The following is a 13,997-nucleotide window of genomic DNA, read 5'->3' as shown; positions in this document are numbered from 1 at the left end:
AGAGAGGTTTAAGGAGGGCTGGGAGTGGGGGCGGGGGGCGGGGGGGGTGCTTTGAGGGCCTTAGAAGCAGGCTTGACCCCAGAGGGCTTTCCTGCCAGCCGCAGGCTGCTCAGTCTTCTCCGGATGCTCAGGGGAGAAGCCAGGGAGGCCAGGGCTGGGGGAGGGAGCAGAAGTAGCTCCCTTGTCCCCTCAATCTGTCCCACCACCAGGGTCTGGTCAGTGTCCCTGCCCTTGAAGCAGAATCCACAGGCCCTAATCTGCGTCAGTCGCTCAGGACAGTCCCAGAGACAGCTGCTTCCTGCTGTGAAAAGAGACCTTTGCCTGTTACTCTGGGCTTCTCCAGGGAAGAGGAGTCTGGACAATTTGTGCTCAGCTCCTCCCCACCGCGTCTGTGCTCTACCACCGCACCCCTGTCCTGGGGCTTGGAGGCAAAGACTCTTAGAACCCTACTATCACAGCATTCATGTATTCATGCCACAAATATTTATTGATAACTTACTGTTTGCCTAGCACTCTGCCAAGTGCTGGGATACACCAGTGAGGGAGAGAGTTCACAATTTAGCAAGACAGACTGACATCAACAGATAATCACACACACGCACGCAAATTCAAAATTCCAGTCATCGTCATAGAAGAAAGCTTAAGGGAGTGATGAGAGATTATAATAGGGGTCCTGACTTATATGGGGGGCCAGGGAGAGTCTGCCTGAGAATGTGACTTCTGAGCTCATACCCAGAGGATGAGTAGGATTTGCCAGGCCAACAGGAGGAAGTGCTTTCTAGGCAGAGTCAACAGAAGCACGTGCAAAGTCCCTGAGGTCAGAAAAAGTCTTTGAATAAACTGACTGTTAACCTGAAAAGATGCTCAGAGTTATCTTGCCCAATCAGCCACCTAAACTCTGCTTGCACACTTTTTAGCAGTGGGGAGCTCGTCCCCTACCAAAGCCACCAGTCCCCTACTCAGATGGCTCTGTCAGAAGGCTCTTTATCCTGAGCTGACCTCTGCCTTCCTCTGTCTTCCTCTCTGTTCACTTGTGGTTCAAACCAGGGCAGGTCTGGCCCCCACCCTCTCTGACCAGCCAGGCCTTGAAGAGCTGGGGGAGGGGTGAGCTTTTGAGGGTCTCTCTTTGCCCACCCCATCCTCCATGGGGAATCCTGGCCTCTGTCCACTGACTTCCTGCACCCCCCCACCCTCCAGGTCATCCGGAAGGGCTGGCTGACCATCAACAACATCGGTATCATGAAGGGGGGCTCCAAGGAGTATTGGTTTGTGCTGACCGCCGAGAATCTGTCCTGGTACAAGGATGACGAGGTAAGTAAAGGGCCACTGGTCATCAAGGGGTTTGGCTGGTGGCCAGAGGCAGGCTGAGACCCCACCACAGGCTTGGAGTGGACTGAACCACCCAAAAGGGGGATTTAAAACTCTCATCAAAGACCTCTGGGTGGAGGTGGGAGGTCAGGACCAGAGGCAGGCAATCCTGGGGGCTCATCCAGGCTGGATGGAGAAGAGGGCTTGGCAGGACTGGGGAGCTTGGGGCTCAGCGCCCTGGGGTGGCAGGGGTGCTGGGCATCCCTCCCTGACCCCAGCAGCCCCGCAGCCTTCCTGTTTTCTTGCTCCAGGGCGTGCCTCCTACTCCGTCGCCTCCACAGGCCCATGACACACATGAGTCCAGCTGCCAGACACGCTGTTAACCCCTGCACCCCAGCCCCCCAGCCCCCAGCAGTCCGAGGGGGATGCCCAGGGTGCCTCCAGCCAGAGGGCCGAGGAGCGATGGGGCCCCACAGAGGCACCACCCCAAACCCCTCCCTGCCCACTGGGCACAGAGAAACCCAGCCACCCCCCTTCCCTGCTGCTGGTCTCCTTTAAGAACGAGTCCCTTTGGCTTCCACATCTGGATTCCAGAGGTGACCAGAGAGAGCAGGGAGGGCTGGGGGGGAGGGGGCTTGTGGTAATGAACTCCAGCTGGCCAAGGAGTGGGGGGAGGGACCCCCTTCTTCCTGAGGGGTCTGTTGAAGGCGAAGGTGCTCTCCATGGGGGAGCAGAGCCTGGGGCAGTGGCCTCTGATTTCGCTCTCCAAGCCCCCCTCCTTGATCCCTGCCCCCTCCAAGTCTCCCCAGGCAGGGCCCCCCTCCTCACTTTGGGCGGGGCCCTCTGTCGTCACTGGCGGGGGCGCCAAGCCATCTGGACCTCATTACCCCAACCCTGGCCTCTCCCAGAGCATGGGGCCCCTCGAAGGGTGGAGCGTGAGGCTGTGCGGGGCACGGGTGTGGGGACCGCTTCCTGCTCTACCGCCTGGGCAGCCTTCCTAGACGTGCCCGTGCCCCACCATTCCTTGGGCTCCTGTGTTGAGGTTCCTTGCACAGGGCCAGGGGACAGTGTGACTGGGGCTGGGGGCTAGAGATGGGCTACACTGGGGGGAGGAGGGAGTATATCTGAGCAGGGCCCCCGTCCTTGTATGTGTGTGTGTGTGTGTGTGTGTGTGTGTGTGTGTATCGGGGGGCTGGTCTCTGTGGAACTTCGTGTGTACATTTGAGTTGAGTCGAGTGTGACCCCGGCGTTGAGTGTACGTGTGGGTGGGGGAGGGCTGGGCAGTGAGTGCTGGGAGGTGAGGGTGTGTGTGAGGCTTGTGGACGTGGGGTGTGGGTGTTTGACAGGAGAGTGTCTGGGGTATAAGCGTCGGGGCGTGTTCGGTGTTTGAGGGTTTGCATGTGTGTTTGGGGGCAGACCATGTGTGCCTGAGGCGTGTGTGCCCGTGCCCGGTGTGTAAGCATCTGTGTGTATGTGTGGCGAGTGGACTTGAGGAGGGAGGGCGTGCGTGTGGCACGTTTGAGGATATGTATTGTACGTGTTGGGGATGTAAGGATGGGAGAGGGCTGGTGTTCCATTGTGAGCGGGTGTGTGTGTCTGTGTGCGCATGTGTGTGCATGCACTTGTGTGTGCTTGGGACACGGATGTGTGGTTTAAAATTCGAGAGTGGGGATGTATGTCTCCGAGTTGTAGGTGTGTTCGTGCCGAGGTAAAGTTGCGTGTGTGTGTGGGGTTGTGAGTGGATCTTTCTGCCCTAAAACAGCTGGGGACAGGGAGGTGGTCCGGGCTGGGCGGAGGGTGATCTGTCCCCCTTCTCCACCCAGCCACCAACCGTCTGGTCTTTGGGACTTGGGTGATCCTCTGGGCAGACAGGCAGCTGCCCACATCCCCAGCCCTCACTGACCCCCCATCTTCTCACTCTTCCTCCGCCACCCATCAGCAACCCCACCCCGTCCCACAGCATGGTGGTGCCCCCATCCCTGTTGCCTCCTCCCAGCCCACCCTGTGCCCCCCAAGCCCCCTGCCCCGGCTCCAGGCTCCGGTTCTGGGATGGCGCGCGGGGGCCGCTCCAGCTCTCCAGCGGCGGTGCGGAGGGTCTAACCCAGCCCAGCCTAACCAATGTGCAGACTACTGTACAATTTGGAAGTCCTGAACAGATAGTCTAAACACTGGGTAGACGGAGTGGAGGTGTCCTCTGATCCATCCAGGCTGCAGTGTCTGTCCGTCGGGTGAGAGCTTCAGCCCCATGTCCTGGAGATGCAAGGTCCCCAGCCCAGCCCAGCCAGCCCGGGGTCCCCTCTCTGCTCTGACTCCCCTTCTGCCTCCTTTGACGTGGCAGGGGTGAGCGGGAGCTCTGGCTGGGGAGGAGGGGCCTGGGGACGGGCCGGCCTGCAGGAAGGAGGGGGCTGCTCCTACCTAGTGTCCAACCCCAGAGCAGAGCGCAGGGCGGGTGGCGGCGGGGCCTCCCTCGAATGCTTCCAGATGTTCCCTGGCCGCGTGTGCAACTTCCTCCTCTCCTCCCCCAGCCGCCCTCTGGGGCTCCCGGCCACCCGCCTGGCATAAAGAGGGCTTTATGTGGCTGGACGGGCCAGGGGGGTGCGGGGGGCAGAGAGAGGTGGGCAGGATGACGCCAGGACGTGGAGCAGGGTCCTCCGAAACCCAGCCCCCGACCCGAGATCCGTGGCGAGGCTCATGCCCAAGCCCCGAGTCCTCCAAACCCACACAGTCAACCCAGCCCGGGCCCCCGGGTGTGGGCCCTGTGGTGTTGGGTTGACTAGTGGGGTACAGGCAGCAGAAACCCCTCCCCTCCTCCCAGAGCCCCATCCTGGGGTACCTCCTCCGAAGATCCCTGAGCTCCTCCCCTCTGTCTGTAGGACAGAGGAGCCTACAGTCACGTGTCAGCCCCCACCAGACGTACACACATGTGCACACAGGCCTGGCACCCACATGCCATCCACAGATAAGCGTAACTCCTCCCAGACGATACAGATAAACCACACAGACTCAGCCCATTACGAAAACTCTATGCACGTAAGTACATGCACCCACAGCGCAGGTCCCGCAGGTACATTCATGCAGACATATGGACATTTACAGTTGCCACACATACACACATGCTCACACGCACACACAGCCGGGCTGGCACCTCCTCAGGCACCCTCGTGCACACACAGGGACACATGGGCACACGCACAGTGGTGAGAGGACACGTGCTCAGACATGCACATGTTTGCACAGACATACAACCACACACGTTGCACACACACACTCACCATCTCCAGGCTTGTGCTGTGTGCCTGATCGCTAACACATGGGCAGCTGTGGGGAGTGGGCTGAGCCAGCCCTTTGAAGCTGCCAGGCCTGGTGGCCGCCCCCCTTCCCCGTCTCTCCAGTCAGGAAATGAAGTCAGAGGCTTATCCAGAGCAGGCCCCATCGGCCAGGCTGGCGGCAAGAGAGGCCGAGTGCGGGGTCCCTGGCTGGGGCTGGCCTGGCTTGCGTCCAGGGCTGGCTTGGGGCGGGATGTGGGAGCCAAGCTCAGCCTCGCCACCCCAGGCTCTTGAGCTCTGGCATGGATGCGGAGGCGGTGGGAAGGGCTTGAACGCCGTGGGGAGCCGAGGTGCCCAGCAGACCCGGGGCCCCGTGGCCAGGCTTTCATCAGACAGCGCCCACGCAGTGCAAGGGGGCTGGTGGTCTACAGCCCCAGGTCCCCCCGCGCCGCAACATGGAGCATCCTTAGGGAGTGAGGCGTAGCACAGACAGCACCAACCTCACCCATCGCTCCTCCCTCTCCCCCAGGAGAAAGAGAAGAAATACATGCTGTCCGTGGACAACCTGAAGCTGCGGGACGTGGAGAAGGGCTTCATGTCCAGCAAGCACATCTTTGCCCTCTTCAACACGGAGCAGAGGTGCGCCTGCCTGCTCCCACGGGGCCCTGGGGAGTAAAGACGGGCCCACGGATCCAGAAGACAGAGAGATCTGCCCGGGCTCCCCAGCAAGTCATTCACTTGACAAATATTTGTTGAGTTTCTAATCTGTGCTACACTCATGTCCAGATCTCATTCCTGGCCTCCCTCCCGCCACCCCTTCCTTTCTCCTTCCTGCCTTTCCTCCCTCCCTCTCCGTCTCTCTCTCTCCCTCCCTCCCTCCTTCGTCCCCTCCTGTCCTTCTGCAATCACTCGGTTAGTACCTGCCCTGCATGAGATACTGGCAGTACCAGGTCTCTCCCCTCCCAACCCAGGGCTGACTCTAGTGGACTTTCTCCTACTCAGAGATGAGGGTTCAATACAGCTGCCAAGAGGGGAAAGCCTGGGAGGGGGCCAATGGGGGTTGAGATCTAAGCCAGGGGCTGCACTGTCATGGGTCCCCCTTTCATGAGAGCTCAGTCCCTTTCTAATAGAGTATTTTACTGCTCATTTCACTAAGTCCTCTCAATGACCCTAAAAGGCAGGAATTGTTATTATTAACCCATGTTCCGGATGAGAAAACTAAGGCTGGGAGAGAAGAAGGGACTTGCCACAGCTGGCAAGTAAGAAAGCCAGGATTGGCCCAGAGGCACGATGACCCCAGTCCACGCACGCCCTTAACCACCAAGGTGAATGGGCTTTGCCCCCCATCTCCCCTCACCACCTGCCCCATCTTGCAGGAACGTCTACAAGGATTATCGGCAGCTGGAACTGGCCTGCGAGACACAGGAGGAGGTGGATAGCTGGAAGGCCTCCTTCCTGAGAGCTGGCGTGTACCCCGAGCGTGTTGGGGTGAGTGGCAGGGGAGGTAGGGGAGGGGCAAGCTGCTTAAAATAAGGGGCTCCGGGGGAAGCCATCTACAGTGATGCCAAGCCATTCCATATTTTCCGGCTCTTATTGGGCTCAGAAATAGCAGGGATCCTCCCCCTACCTGCTCTGGGGTGGGATCAGAGCTAACCCTTCCTCCCATCCTTCTCCAGTGCAGTTTTACATGACTCTTTGTCTGACACAGATGGCATTTCCGACATCCCTTTCATATGATCATGCTTTCTTCTGACTGCCTTCACTTTTCTACCCTCTTTCACTGTGACAATGTCTAGAGTTGCCTTACAGTTGGGGTGCAGTGCCCTGGGTTTACTCAGTCCCTCCTCTTTTTCTGTGTGTGTCTGCTACGGCTGTGCTCGCTGGTGGCGGCGGCGATGATGGCAATGCTGGTGTGGTGACCTCTATGGCTTTGGTGTGGGCCTCCCAGGACAAAGAGAAAGTGAGTGTGTCCCTCTCTCATCTTCTGCCAGGCATCTCTAGCCTGGCGACAGATCTGGCCAGGCCTTTAGAATCATGAAGGGTCCTTGGAGATGTCCTTTCCTAATTTATGGACTGGGAAAGTAAGGCAAATTCTAGGTACTAGAGTCAGAGCCAAGATAAGGCTGAATGAGGGTTTGGGGTCCTGAGAGGCACTGGGGTGGACAGAGCCCAGAGACCCAGAGCTATGGGGGAGCTGGTGTCTTTGTGTACAGGCCAGTTGCTTCTCTCTGTATCTTAGCGTTCCAGGCATCCTTGAAGGGGCTGGGACCCTGGGGATGCCTGGAACCTGGCTTTGAGGTCCTAGCCATCCTGATGCCCTGTCCTCAATGGCAGGCCAGTGAGACGGAGGAGAATGGCTCAGACAGCTTCATGCACTCCATGGACCCACAGCTGGAGCGGCAGGTGGAGACCATCCGGAACTTGGTGGACTCATACATGGCCATCGTCAACAAGACTGTCCGGGACCTCATGCCTAAGACCATCATGCACCTCATGATCAACAATGTGGGTGCACCACCGCGTGGGGGGCGGGTGCTCTCGTGGGACCAGGGAGGCAGGTGGCCAGGTTGGCCTGGAGTAGGCACGGGCTAGTCATGTGGGACCAAGTCTGGGGAGGGAGGCATGGGTCCACGCCAGAGGTATCCAATAGAAATGTAATGTGAGCTTCATATATTATTTTGTAGATTCACATAACCAAGTTGTTCCAAGCATGCTTAAATGCTTTCCAGGAGGGGCTAGGAATATGCATCTTTTGAGAACTCCCAGACCATGTTTTGAGATCTCCCACACCATGTTTTGAGATACACACCCCACGGAACCACTTCCACCCATGGCTTAGTGAAAAAGCATGGCCTGAAGGGAATTAGAACTGTGTTGGAATCCTGGCTTTGCCTCAACCCTGTGTGACTTTGAGCAAACGAACTACCCTCTCTGAGCCTCTGTTTTCTTATATGTAAAATATGGATAATGATAGAGTTGAGGATTAAATGAATATAAAGTGCATAACAACACAGTGCCTGGCATGTAGTAGGTGCTCAACATAAATTTAGATAATGAATAAATGAGACACAGGCCTACGGCATAAAAAACCTCAGCATCTCTCCACAAATGTTCCAGAGCCTGGCCCAGGTAACATCTGGGAATTTTTAAGGAGAACATTAACCCATGCCCTACACACAGACACTCGCATTTCACCCGATCCAGGCACACATTCACACCTGCTACTCAAGGGTTCAGAAAATTTTAAACTGTCGTCTTCCTTATTTTGGTCCAGTGGAGCATACAAGTCTTTGGAAAGGGTGTAACTACCCCATTTTACAGATGAGGAAACTGAGGCTGAAATAAGCTGAGTAACCAGGTGTCCTGGTGCATAATAGGCCCTGAGTGTTCTAGATCTATGACCTTGAACAGTTCACTTTTCTTCTCTGGACCATCTGAGAAAAAGGGCAAGCGGGGAGGCGGGGAAGCAAGGGAGATCTCTGAGTTTAGGCAGTGGCAGAGCCCCATCCCCGAGCTAGTAGGGCCCGGCGGGGAGGGCAAATTGGTACAGGCGTCAGGTCCCAGCCCTCTCCTCTCTTTGCCCGCCCGCAGACCAAGGAATTCATCTTCTCGGAGCTGCTGGCCAACCTGTACTCGTGCGGGGACCAGAACACACTGATGGAGGAGTCGGCCGAGCAGGCGCAGCGGCGCGACGAGATGCTGCGCATGTACCACGCACTGAAAGAGGCGCTCAGCATCATCGGCGACATCAACACGACCACTGTCAGCACGCCCATGCCCCCGCCCGTGGACGACTCCTGGCTGCAGGTGCAGAGCGTACCGGCTGGACGCAGGTACCAGGGCCGGCTCCCACGGCCCCAAAGCCCCCCAGCCCGGGGCCCGCTGGAGGAGGGCCGAGACCGGGCAGTGACGCGACGGCGTCACCGGGATAGCTCCCACCTGGAGCGAGGGGCGGGGCTTATCGCGGGGCGGGGCTTATCGCGGGGCGGGGCTTGCCGTGGAGAGCTGGCTGCCGGGAGGGGTGGAGCTGGAACATTGGAGCCTCTGGGGGCGGGCTTAAACTCCGGCGAAAACCTAAGGCGCGGAGGGGCGGAGCTTGCGCGCATGGGCGTGACCGGCACACAGCTGGGGGCGGGGCCTCACGGTGGGGCGGAGCCGCTCATCTCCCCTCCTTGTCCTTCGCTCCCTGTCGCCCGCAGGTCACCCACGTCCAGCCCCACACCGCAGCGCCGAGCCCCCGCGGTGCCCCCAGCCCGGCCCGGGTCGCGGGGCCCTGCTCCTGGGCCTCCGCCTGCTGGGTCCGCCCTAGGGGGGGCGCCCCCCGTGCCCTCCAGGCCGGGGGCTTCCCCTGACCCCTTCGGTCCTCCCCCCCAGGTGCCCTCGCGCCCCAACCGCGCCCCGCCCGGGGTCCCCAGGTGAGTAGGGGCTGAAAGCGGCGGCAGAGACCGCCGGGCGGGCGTGACCGGGAGGGAGGTGGGGCCGGATTCCGGAGAATCGGCCCAGGTCGCCAGAGCCGGCCCTCTCTGTCCGGGTCACTCGGACCGTGGGTGCCAGAGCCACCGGGGGTGTGGCCGAGGGCTGGCGGAGCCTGCCCCCAGGGAGCGCTGAGTTCCGCAGGTGGTCGTTTCTGGGGAGGGGGCCGTGGGGCTCATCCCACCTGCCCTCTTCTTTCCAGCACTTGCATGGCGCTTCCCTCCTTTTTCACTCTCTCTCCCCCACGCGTTGCCTCCCTTCTCCTTTCCCCTTCTAGCCGCTCTCCTCCGTTCTCCATTCCGTCCTCTACTTCTGTCTCCTAGGTCCTAGTGAGCCTACCTCAGGTCTGAGGATCTGAACCCAAATCCTCTCTGGATGGGTAGATTTTATTCACTTACACTCAGGGCTACCCTGGTGCCCGCACTTCCCAGTCCTGACTCTTTGGACCTGTCCCCGAGGGTTGTGACTGTGTGACCAGCAAGGTGTGTGATGTGTGTGTGGGCGTGCACACGGATGTGAGAGTGTAAGAATGGCACCCAGGCATGCGGTAGGACGTGGAGCAGCTGGGAAAGGGGCCTGGGAGCCATGGGACAGCCTGATGGCTTCCTTCCTTCCCCTTGCCTCTGGCCCTAGCTGGCCTGGACCAACGTGGTGGGTGTGCGGGCAGGAGTGGAGGCTGCCCCATTCCCAGAAATCTCCAGGGAAAAGGGTTCTACTTCATCCCTTGCCTTTGCCTTCTTGATCCATGACCCTCTTTCAAGGAAGCTCACTCTGATATTTAACTCAGTCTGCCCTGTTTCCACTGGCCATGTTCTCTGAGGAAGAACACATCAGACCAATAATATCCATTTGTTTCCAGATGGCTGGAGGGTAGGGCCATGGGTCTAACCTCCATGAACCTACAGTGAAGCAGAGATGGGGCTTGCTCTATGGTGACCTGACGGCCAAGGCAGATGGGGTAACGCAGGCAGCGTGGTGTCGGTCAGGGGCACTGGACTGGAGTGGGCCTTTAGGCGAGTCACTTTCCCTTCCAGGGCCTCAGTTTCCCTTCCACCAAATGATATTTAACATTCTGCCTTTCTCCCAGGGTTGGTGTGGGGATCAGGGGAGGCAGTGGCTATAGGGATGCCACATTAACTGCAAAAGTGGCTATAGGAACTATTTGCTAACTTCCAATGTGAGTTCAGATTCTTAAGGGTATTTGACGTGCCCAGGCCTGTGCTGAGGTGTGACATGAGAACCGTAAGGTCTGGTACCTGCTCCGCTCTAGTCTGGCTGACACATGGGAAGTCACAGCCTCAGAGGAGAGAGCAGTCTGGGGAGCTTCAAGGCAGCTTGACTTCGGTGAGATCCCAGGGCTGATGGAGATAAGGCTCAGGTGGTGAGGAGTCAGGAGGGCGTTTGGGTAAGGAGCAGCAGGTGGGCAAAAGTTGAGTGTGGAATGCGTTGAGAGCTGCTGGCCAGAGCAGAGTGCAGGTAGAATGAGGAAGAATAAGAAGAGGTTGCCCTGGGGACTTCCCTGGAGGTTCCAGTGGTTAAGATTCTGCACTTCCACTGCCGGGGGCACGGGTTCGATCCCTAGTCAGGGAGCTAAGATCCTGCATGGCACGCAGCACGGCCAAAAAAAAGAAAAACAAATTTGCCCTGGGTAAGGTGGGGCAGGTAGGAGAACCTTCAAAGTCCACAGAAGAGGTTGACTTGGGACTCAGTGCTGTGAGCAGCAGGGAGCCATGGAAGGCTCTTGGGTGGAGACATGACAGCTGGACCCTAAGAAAGCAAGACCTGTCCCTTCTGGAGCAATGCAGGTGGCCCTCTGAGCACGCCAGGCACGAGTGTGCAGGGAGCTGGTGCAAATGCCTCCTGTGTGGGGGCGAGCTTCTGTGTTGTGACTCCGCCCCCGCGTGTGCTTCAGTGTGCCAAGTGGCTGCATGCCCCAGATCCATGCTGCACGTGCCGGCCAGCGAGGTTGCTGGGCGTTGGGGGGTGGGGTGTATGCGTGTTGTTTGTGGGCATGTGTGTCAGCGTGTGCATGCGGGGCCGTGGGGCCTCACCGCATGTGTGTGCACGCCCGGGCGTGTGCGTGTGCGTGTCCCCCCACCCCCAGGCCTGACCCGTCTGTGAGCGTGAACTGCCACGTTGATTTCGTGCTGTCTTTCAGAATCACTATCAGTGACCCCTGAGGAGCGTCAGCCACGGTAGGTACAGGCCTCTCCACCTGCTGCATGAACCGGTGTGTCTGCCCCCTGCCGCACCAGCTCCACACTGCAGGGCGAACCTGGGACCTCAGAGGCAGGCCCCCTCCCTCTCCCTTCTGCAGCTCCAGACTTATTCTTTCCTCTTTCTGTCCTCGCTGCCAGCTGGCTCTCTCACCTCCCTTCTCAGCGAGCCTCGGGACTCAGTGCCACTGCCCAAGACCTCCATGGCTGAGCCTGGGGAGGTCTTGGGACAGGCTCCGCACCCAAGCAGGCAAAGCTGGGTGCTCTCTGGAGGCGTCAGAAAGAGCGCAGAGCTCATGGTTCGTGGTGTTAGGGGCAGGGAGCTTGGCTGGACTCAGGCACCCAGAGGCCTTGGCGTCTCACCCTGGGGTGCGATCTCACCTTGGGGTGCCACACTCACTCCCCGATCTGAGCCCTGCCGCGGGGGCAGGGCAGCCAGCTCCCAGCCTGGGAGCTCTGGAAACCGAATCCACGATAGGGCAGAGGAAGTCAAAGTCCCACCTCCTTTATCGAGCCAGCAAGCGAGCAGCAGCTGGGGGTGAAGGCTCTGGTTATTTGATGATTTGGGAAAGCCTGAATGTCCCCCCCACCATCAGCCCAGAGCACAGCTCACAGGCCAGGCAGGTCACACCGCCCCTTCCCCTGCCTCCGCGGTACTGTCACTCCTGCTGGTGCAGGACTGAAGGCAGCGTCCTCAGCCCCAGGTGGAGCACCGTAGCCGGCCCGCAGGCTCATCCACCTGGGCCTGTTGCTCCTAGGGGTGACCTCCACTTTTCCGCTAAGGGGATGACGGTGTCTGCGGACCTGGGCAAGCCAGCTTCTCTGAGTTCCGCCCCAGCTGGGCCCCAAACTCGCCCAGCGAGCCTGCCTGCCACTCCGCGCCTGCGCTGACTCTTGCTCTTCTGCTTTTCCCCAGCAGGAAGGGCCCAGCCTCACCTACGCGACCTGCGGCCCCCCGACCAGCTGAGGCTCCCCTCTTAGACTTATAAGCCTGTGGCCACTGGCATCCGGCCGCCTGCCCTCCCTGCCTCTCCAGGGTCCCTATAGAGGACTCGTGGGCTTTCTGCCCACCCAGAGGGGCCTCTAGCGCTCCCTCCAGCCATTCTGTTAGCTTTGCCCTCCTGGTTCAAACAGTGTTCTTTCTCGTGTGTTCCTCCATCAGGCCTGGTGGCTGTCGCGTGGGGCTCACGGCCCCATACTCCCTGAGGCTAGGGATGGCCCTGCGCCAGTGGGTTGAAAGACAGGGGGCCAGAGAAGAGGGAAGCCAGAGGGGGCCGAGCACGTGTCTGGAGCTGTGGGTGCACTGCCTGGTGGTGTGTGAGAGTCTAGCGTGTGTGGAGGGGTGGGCGCTGCCCCAGCCTTTACCCCAGACCCCCGTGAGGCTCTGGCCCCTGCCCATCTCCTGCCCTTCTACCTTCCCTTTCTCGTCTCTCTTCTCTATTCCAGAATCCTTGCCCACACCTGGGTCTTCTGCCCCTCCCCTCCTCTCCCCTGACTGCCGGGCTAGGCTGCCCTTGCCTTACCAGCTCTCTCCCCCTTTTCTCTCTCCCGTTCTCTCTTTGCTTTCTCTCCAACTGCCAGCCGATCGGGTCAGGCAAGTCCATCCCGACCTGAGAGCCCCAGGCCCCCCTTCGACCTCTAACCAGATCCCTCCTATTCCTCGGAGACCTCCCTTTCCAAGCCTGCCTGGACGGCTGTTCTGTGACTTGACAGTGGCTACCCGGCCCCAGAGCTTCCCCTTCATCTGTGACTTAGTCTGTTGTAGTGGTGAGCTGACACATCCAGGCGTGACGTTGGTGAAACTTGTGCCCCTCTGTGGTCTTGCTCCTGCCCAGTTCTATAAATATCTATAAATACTCATATATATATATATATATACATATATATATATATATATACACACACACACATATATGGCCAAGCCTCACCTCTAGTGTCGGGAATCAATCACCATGCTGTCCTTGAGGAGTCTTGTGGCCCAACTACAAGGGAACGCTGTCACCCTGACATCCCCCTCCAAAGCGTGCCACCTCCGATGAGCCCCCGTCGTACGCAGCCTGTGGACAGCCAGCCCCCCTCTGCCGCCCTCGCGTCCCTACCCCCCCTCGAACACGGGGGTGCCGTACTGGCAGCTGTGTGGTTCTCTGACCACTACCGGTCTTGCTGTCTCTTGGCTGAGAATAAAACCCATTTCTGGATGATGGGGAACAGCGTGTCCTCTGTGGCCTGTGTTCTCTGTGGCGCTCAGGGAGAGGTAAAGGTTTAAACATTAGGGTGAGGGATGGGGAAGGGCCCAGCTATTGCTAGGGGGCTGTGAGATGTGGAGAAAAAAGCCGCATCCTCTCCGAGGCCTACTGGGAAAGCACCTGGAGTCAGCTGATCCTCGTCCTGTGAAACCTGCTCTGGCCACTAGGGGGCGCGGAGGGAGGACCGTGAGGTGCTGGCCAGGCAGGCACTGTGGAAGGACAGGCAGAACAGGCCACCAGAGGGGCAGGGCGATGGAATGGAAAACACCTGGACCACAAGTCAGCACTCAGGGTGCTGTGGCACCCTGCTTTCCCTCCCTGGGATTAGATCTGACTTCTGAGTCTCTCCGCCATTAAGGCAGGACTGCCCCGAGAGCCCCACGGCGGTCCCCCGGGAACCCCCAGTCTTCACTAGGCAGCATGCAGGTGACAGGCCTTGGAAGATCTCTTAACAGCCCGGTTGGATGTGCTCAGACACACTGGGGACC

General features: G+C 59.2%; 1 protein-coding gene across 9 annotated transcripts in view; it reads left to right on the top strand.

Annotated features, from left to right (window-relative positions):
• Positions 1–13,476, top strand: part of DNM1 (dynamin 1) — a 44,963-nt gene extending 31,487 nt beyond the window's left edge. For 2 of the 9 annotated variants that reach the window (XM_060154235.1, XM_060154233.1), the window contains 7 exons: positions 1,198–1,311; positions 5,104–5,213; positions 5,951–6,062; positions 6,909–7,079; positions 8,166–8,407; positions 8,774–8,989; positions 12,180–13,476. In XM_060154235.1, coding sequence (XP_060010218.1) covers positions 1,198–1,311; positions 5,104–5,213; positions 5,951–6,062; positions 6,909–7,079; positions 8,166–8,407; positions 8,774–8,989; positions 12,180–12,252 — 1,038 coding nt within the window. In that variant the 3' untranslated portion in view covers positions 12,253–13,476. Of the gene's footprint in view, positions 1–1,197; positions 1,312–5,103; positions 5,214–5,950; positions 6,063–6,522; positions 6,535–6,908; positions 7,080–8,165; positions 8,408–8,773; positions 8,990–10,358; positions 10,361–11,205 lie in introns of all 9 variants that reach the window. The other 7 variants (XM_060154239.1, XM_060154238.1, XR_009541485.1 and 4 more) reach the window with 7 other exon arrangements.
• Positions 13,477–13,997: the final 521 nt, after the last annotated feature.

Source organism: Lagenorhynchus albirostris, chromosome 7, assembly GCF_949774975.1.
Source record: "Lagenorhynchus albirostris chromosome 7, mLagAlb1.1, whole genome shotgun sequence".
NCBI lineage: Eukaryota > Metazoa > Chordata > Mammalia > Artiodactyla > Delphinidae > Lagenorhynchus > Lagenorhynchus albirostris.
Note: the sequence above shows the minus strand (reverse complement) of the source record. Positions and strands in the feature narration are given on the sequence as shown.